This window comes from Phacochoerus africanus, chromosome 4 (genome assembly GCF_016906955.1).
Source record: "Phacochoerus africanus isolate WHEZ1 chromosome 4, ROS_Pafr_v1, whole genome shotgun sequence".
Lineage (NCBI taxonomy): Eukaryota > Metazoa > Chordata > Mammalia > Artiodactyla > Suidae > Phacochoerus > Phacochoerus africanus.
In genome coordinates, this window is record NC_062547.1 from 130,369,771 (window position 1) to 130,376,914 (window position 7,144).

At 38.7% G+C, this 7,144-nt stretch overlaps 1 protein-coding gene across 1 annotated transcript in view; it reads left to right on the forward strand.

Annotated features, from left to right (window-relative positions):
- MEGF10 (multiple EGF like domains 10) overlaps nt 1-2,435 on the forward strand; it is a 185,077-nt gene extending 182,642 nt beyond the window's left edge. The window contains 1 exon segment of the mRNA XM_047778535.1: nt 717-2,435. Coding sequence (XP_047634491.1) covers nt 717-901 — 185 coding nt within the window. The 3' untranslated portion in view covers nt 902-2,435.
- The last annotated feature ends 4,709 nt before the right edge of the window (nt 2,436-7,144 follow it).

A 7,144-nucleotide genomic window follows, 5' to 3' on the forward strand; every position in this document is an offset into this window, starting at 1 on the left:
GATGCAGGTTTAATCCCTGGCCTCACTCAGTGGGTTAAGGATTCGGCGTTGCTGGGAGCTGTGGTGTGGGTCACAGACATGGCTCGGATCCTGTGTTGCTGCAGCTGTGGTGTAGGCCGGCAGCTGTAGCTCTGATTCTACCCCTAGCCTGGGAACCTCCATATGTCACAGGTGTGGTCCTAAAAAGCAAAAAATAAATAAAATGGAAGCCATATTAGACCAAATTTATTTTTGAGAATTCAGTAACAGTTCCCCTTTGAGCTGACTCCTGAGCCCACCGCTGTAAATGGGAACTAAGTTAACTGAGTCCTCTGTCCTGAACCTGTGAGCTTGTTACGTGTTTCCATGAAGCGAGTGAATCCAGAGGACCACATTGTTGTTATTCTCAGAGGAAGGGGTTTGGACTAGATTAGCTCCCAGGCTTTTTCAGACAGTGATTCCTATCTGGGGGTTCTGTATACTCCCTTAATGTTTTCATTCCAGCCATGCAGTTCTCTTTCATTCTAAACACCATGTGTGTGAGTCAGTGGGTCAACCAACCACAGAGTAACCACCTCTATGTGATTATAAAAGAATCATTTGTTTTCAAAATAACATTTTCCTGTATTTTTATAAAAGCTCCTCTAGTATGTTTGATATTTGCAAGAAATGACACATTCTTTTTTAAAAAAAACATTTCCATTGCCGGTAAATTAATGTACTCCTGGTTGTCACAGAACCTACGGTGAGTGTTGTCCAAGGAATATTCAGCAATACTGGGCATCTCACTCAGGATCCCTATGACCTCCCCAAGAACAGTCACATCCCTTGCCATTATGACCTGCTGCCAGTCCGAGACAGTTCATCCTCCCCCAAGCGAGAGGATGGTGGCGGCAGCAGCAGCAGCAGCAGCAGTGAATGACACCAAAGGACCACTGGGTCGCCGCTGGAACCCTTTCCAGAACTGCAGTTCGGTTCTTCTCCCTCCTCAAGTTTGCCATCTTATGTGAATGGTCATCTACTCGGTAGGCAGTTGTTGGATGTGAACCAGAAAGCTCAAAGCTGAGGCTGACTGACCGTCGGTCCTTTTTGTCCAGGTGGCTCAGAAGGAAATATCAATGTGATTTCTCATTCTTGTTAGTTTTAGAACTGCACTCGTGAAGCATGACTTTTTGTAAAATCTTGGCTAAAAGCATGAACTTGCAGGACTCTTTCAAAGACACAGGTTGCAATGGACATTGGTACTGTTGCTTGAAAAATTAAGATTTAAATATTTTCCTTTTCACGTGCATCATAGAGCTGTATCTGAGATGGTGCAGTTTGCCATACAATTTACTTCATAAACATAAGAAGCATTCAACATGTAGAAGAAAAGGGGCATATTATGGAGTCCTTATTTAACTTTTTTCAGCTGGACTCGGAGTTGTAAAGATAATATGAACTCTGCCGGAAACATTCTGCCAAATGGCATTACTGGATAGACTCTGAATAAACTCTAGAGGTGGATGGCAAATTTAACTATGAAAACTTTAGATGTTTTTTAGAAGGAAGAAATGTACAATTAGAATTACATTAGAAATACTAGAATTATTGCAGAATCAATACACAGATGTGCCCGGCAGTGATGCTTCTTCCCTGTCTTGAACCCTGGGCCCACTTTAGATTCATGACATTATTCTGAACATGGTCCCCATCATACACATTCACCACTTGAGATCTGTAACATATCAATAATTATTTCATAAATATAGAAGTGAAATAATTTTATTTTTGACAGATTAGATGGAATGAGTGTATAATGATTGGAAAAGTGTGTAAATTTTAGGTGTAAGATGACTCTTAAGTTTTGTAAACCATTAGTAATACCCGCTGTAATATAGAATTAGCAGAAAGTTTTCATTAATTTTTCCCTAGAAGCGACCGAAATATTTTTGTGCATATTTGAGAAAAGGGCACTTTCCTTTTATTAATTGTTGATGTAGAGAAACTATGCTTAAGCTGGTCTTTTGCATTGCTAATATGACATGTACCCCATTTTTCATTAATTTGTATTTCCATTTTTAAGTTGTATATTCTATGTTTTGTAGTGTTTGGATTGTTAATGAAAAAATATTATATGTTTATTGTTTCTTGTATCACGGCCACTTTTTGCTTGAGAAAAATGCGTTGTTCTTTTTTTCTTGTGGAGAGAAGAGATGAAAATATATAAATTGAATCCATTAAAATCGGCCATTACTAAAATAGTGCAGTAACCACAGATGAATGGCTTATAATTGAAGTGGAGAAGTGTTTTAATGTTATGAAATGGAGTTCATTTTGTCCGTGGGTCCTGAATCTTAGTTAAACCGAGGAGAAGTGAGCTGGGCAGCCACGCTGTCAAGCAAGTACCACAGTCTGATCTTCCTAATCACCATCGTTTGGGTAGTTCGATAATAGATCATCCAGACTGGGACACTTTTGCCTTTTTTTTTTTTTTTTTTTTTTAGGGCCGCACCCATGGCCTATGGAGGTTCCCAGACTAGGGGTCCAATTGGAGCTGCCACTGCTGGCCTACACCACAGCCACAGCAATGCCAGATCCTTAACCCACTGAGCGAGGCCAGGGATCAAACCCACGTCCTCATGGATGCTTGTTGGATTCATTACTGCTGAGCCACAATGGCAAGTCCAGACTGGGACACTTGTGAGAATCAGTGAGGGTCTTAGTGATAATTATCCTGCAGTGTGCTTAAATGTGGTCTATCCCAGGCAAACCAGGACGGATGCTCTTCCTGGGCAAGATTTATGCAATAACGTTTTCACTCCAAGGTCGTTATCTCAAGAGAATGCCAATTCGATGCAGGAAAACAAGTTTCTCTTTGACCTCCCTGAGCAAACTGGAGGGCTGAAAGGCAGAATGAAGAAGCAACTTCGGGAAAGAAAACATGAAACCCTATGTGGTATCCTCTCTCAGTGAGGCAGTTAACAAATACGTCTTGTGCCCCTCTTCTGCCGGTCGTGGACAGAGGGCATTGTTCCTGCCAGTTACTGAGTTGGGGTATCCACTGCTTTCACGTCACCCCCCTGCACCTGTGATGGGGGTATGGTCAGGTGGGTACGAGAACAATTAATGTAGAGCATTCACTCCTCTAATTGCTTTTTCTTTAGGGAACTCCGAAGCTAACTCCGGGAAATGGGGAATTGCCTGGAACATACTTAGAAACAATTGATTTATTCCAACAGTTACCCACTAGTTGGCCCTTGATTCTAGGGGTTAGACATCTAATTGAGACACCTATGGATCAGTAGCCACCAAGAATCCTTTTTGGTTGGAAGAAATAATTCTTTCCCCTTCTTTTTTGAGATTCATGTCTTCAGAGCTCCACAGTGAGTTGTTTCCCTTCTACTCCCTAGAGAGAATTTTTTTACCAAATACCTGTTTCTTTTCTCATTCCACTATTTAAAAAAAAAATATGAAAGCTTCATATACAAACGGTACAAAGGCAACAGCAATATGAATAGAAAACCTGGGCAGCAGATGTGGGCTTCAAAAGGGGACACTGCCATTGCTCCCTGTGCAATCTTTCTGACAGACCACTTGTTCAGGGCAGCTGCTGTCCTGAAACAACATTTGTACCTGGGGCGAGTCTTGCTTATCAGGGATCGCTTAGGACTTTGCAGACAACAGAACGCAAAGCATTTTGGATATTGTAAAATGACACATTATATATGGAGGCGTCTAGTTGAGAGGTCAAAATGTTCTAGATACTTCGATGTAGGCTTGGGTAAACAGAGAAAGAGTTTTGTCAGAATGAGGGTTCAAGACAAAAAGACCTGAAATTGTTCCTTCCCTGGAATTACCATTCAGTCGTTTCCAGAGATATCAAATTTAGTTGAGTGGTGACATCATTCTTTGTATACCGTGAATCTATTCTTATGAACTTTGAACCATATTAATTTAGGATCCTAAAAAATCATCCCTTCCTTATAACCTATGGTGATCAAAGCAGGGAATGAATTTGGCAATATGTAGCAAAAGTCCTTCATGTAGGAATGTTAGCTAAACTGTTATACTTTCCCTAGAGGTTGATGTATCCGAAAATTTGTAAACTTCTTGTATTTATTTATAAATACAGAAAAACTAGCCCCAAATGATAGCTCATATGTTTGCTTTCATACAGAGAATGGTATTTGTAGGTGATAAGGAATCATACACACTTATTTACAATGTTTCATATAAATTCCTCTCCCAGGCTATAGTAGTAATGTTGACAGGGAGCTTAATGTGTTTAGCATTATCTTTATGGAAAATTATTCACCAATTTCAGGAAAACCAACACAGAATTTTATAATAAGACAGTTTATAACCCGTCCTGGCCAAATCCATTAGCACAATAACTATGTGTTGTGAGAACTACAGACCGTTTTATGAGAATCTGATCATGTTGACCCCAAAGTGCTGCAGTCTTCATTATCAATTCTTGAGATTTTTAAACTATAAATATTGCACAAGTTGCACAAGAGTATTACAATACCATGTAGAATTCATGTCAATGTTAGGAGTCCACTTACCCCTTAAAATGAGATGAAATCACACAAAAAAATTGAGTTTTAAGGTTATATTTTTAAAGTAATGTATTTTTGATCTTTGAATAACATCTTTATTATTCGCAATAAATATTCAAGTGATGCGTTGGGCTGAAAGGCTTTATGTCATTGACGTGTACCTAGGTGTGTAAGTGTGAGTCACTTGGCATGGATGGGTGCTTGTCTATCAACTAAAGATGTATGGCAGACTGCCCTTTTATCCTCTTAAGATTGGTGTCTTAACACTAGGTCTGTTTGTGCTAGTTCAGTATTTAGTCCAGGCTTCCTTTTGATATGAACAAATCACAATATATATTTTTAAAAGGAAAAAATTAAAACACATTAGGATTTATTTGATTGTAGCAAACAAAAAATGCTTTCATGTTAAAACATGTCTTTTCCAAAGATAAATTAAACTTTCAGCAGTATTAGCCTGTTTTGTCATTTATATGACCAAATAAGTTTATGGATTAATGCAATAAACTTTCTAATAAAAAAAAAAACTTTAAAGTAGTGTGTATTTCCATGGTTGATTCTATTGTTAAAGAGAAGGAAAAACTTAATGACCCTACTGGAAAAATTAGTATTTTTTCATGTGCGGCCCCATAGCACTTTATATATATACATTTAAAACATGATTATATTTTACTATATTTTATTTCCCGCGTACCAGCTTTTTTTTCAGATCCCTTTTCTTTTAAGGACAGAGGCAACATTTTATTCATTTTTGGATCCCTGGTTAGTGGCTGAGGGATCTCTGTAAAAAGCTTCAGATTATCTTATGTGAATTTGCTTTTTAAATCTCAGTAGCTTGTTAATGCTTTCTTTTATTTAAAAAAAAAAATGTTTGAAGCTTCCACTGTATAGCACTGTGTTCTAGGGGTCAAACATGAATAAAACATTGCTTCTTCTCTCAATAACTGTTTATTTACTGAGGGCCTGAATGCCAAGCACAGTTGGGGATGCAGAGAAATAGAAGCCATGAGCTAAAGCAGCTCGTTACTTAGTTAAGAGAATAAATCATCTTATTCGCTGCATGACTTTGGTAAGTTACTTCTCAGGACCTTGGTCTCTATATTATAATATGCTTGAAATAATAGTACCTATTTCAAGGGGTTTTGTGAGAATTCAATAACTTTATACACTTTAGTGCCTGACCGGAGTAGATAGCTGGTAAGTGTTACCCATTATAACTGTTATGAAAAAATTAGCTAATGATCTGAGCCAGTTTGCAACAACCAGATGAGTGATGAGGCTGGTAAACCTAAAGTAAGCATTTAATGAACATTATGAAAGCTACATATTCATCTGACCATATCCTGATCTATTTTTATACTGTAAAAAATTCCATGTGTATTTTATATCTCAAAGTGTAATTTAGGAAAGCAATACTAATATATTTCATCTTCTAGCAATATGTTATCTTCCGAAGCCTTGAGAATGATTTCTAAATTTGTGGGTTTGTGGGGAGGTGATGCCCTGGGCTCATAGTCCCATCCTGGAAAATGTAGCCGGCCAAAAATTCAAGGGCTGACTCGGGGGACCTGCAAAGGTTCCACATACAGTGAGCCCTCAAGTCCTTGAAAGAAGGTTCAGGCAGAAGGCAAAATATCAATGGGAGTTGCCGGAAGTTGGTGAGGGTGTGCACTGGGGAAGGGAGCATGGGGAGAGCCAGCTGACCTGGGGGGATACACAAAGAAAAAGAAAGGGAATGCTGTCTCTGCAGTTTGCACTATGCAGCAGTGAGAGAGACTGTTTCTGCATGGTGGCATCTCAGGAGATATACTTTCCATGTTGGGCTGAGTCAGCCTCACCCATCTTGGGCTCTGGAACCGGAGGACTTTTGCCACTCATATCGACAAAGAGGCCACAGAATTAGCTGCCCACTGAAGGAAGAATCCTCTGCTCTAGTAATTCTTGCAGTCCCTCAAGAAAGAACCAAAGAGATCCACAGAAGTGGTGAAAACCAGCAGACTATCAACATGAATAGGCAGAGAGAGATCACAAGCCACTTTGTGGGAACATGCAGCCCAGGTGAAGGAAAAGAGGCTAATCTAGAAAACTGCAATAAAGCCTCAATAGTGGAGGTGAAGCTAATGAAGAAAATGGAAGAGAACCTAGATAAAAAATAATTTTAACTCTTAAAAGGATAGAATTGTAGTACCAGAGAGTTCCTTGCCACTGAAAATAAGGATTTCCCAATTTGACAATTTAATAGAAGAATGTAAAACAAAAAGTATGGTAACTGCTGAGGTTGAATTCGTGTTTTAGAAAATGAAATGTGATTAGGAGAAAAATGTCAAAAATGGTGATCATGGGTGAGAGAACTAGGAAAGTATTGTCTAAGAGACCCAATATTGAAACAGCTGCTGATCCAGAAGGAGAAAAACTTGGAGAAATACTAACCAAAGAACTCACAGAAGAAAACGTCTATAAACTATGCCCTTGCATAGTGAATTTTTCAGAGTTTTAGATCTTTCTTTCAGATATGAAAGGATCTATTGACTAATAAGACAGAATTAATGAAAAAAATAAGGAGAGAGGAAAATCCTGGTGAAATTTCCAAACTCTAAGGCTAGAAAGACAAAGTAATACAAGTA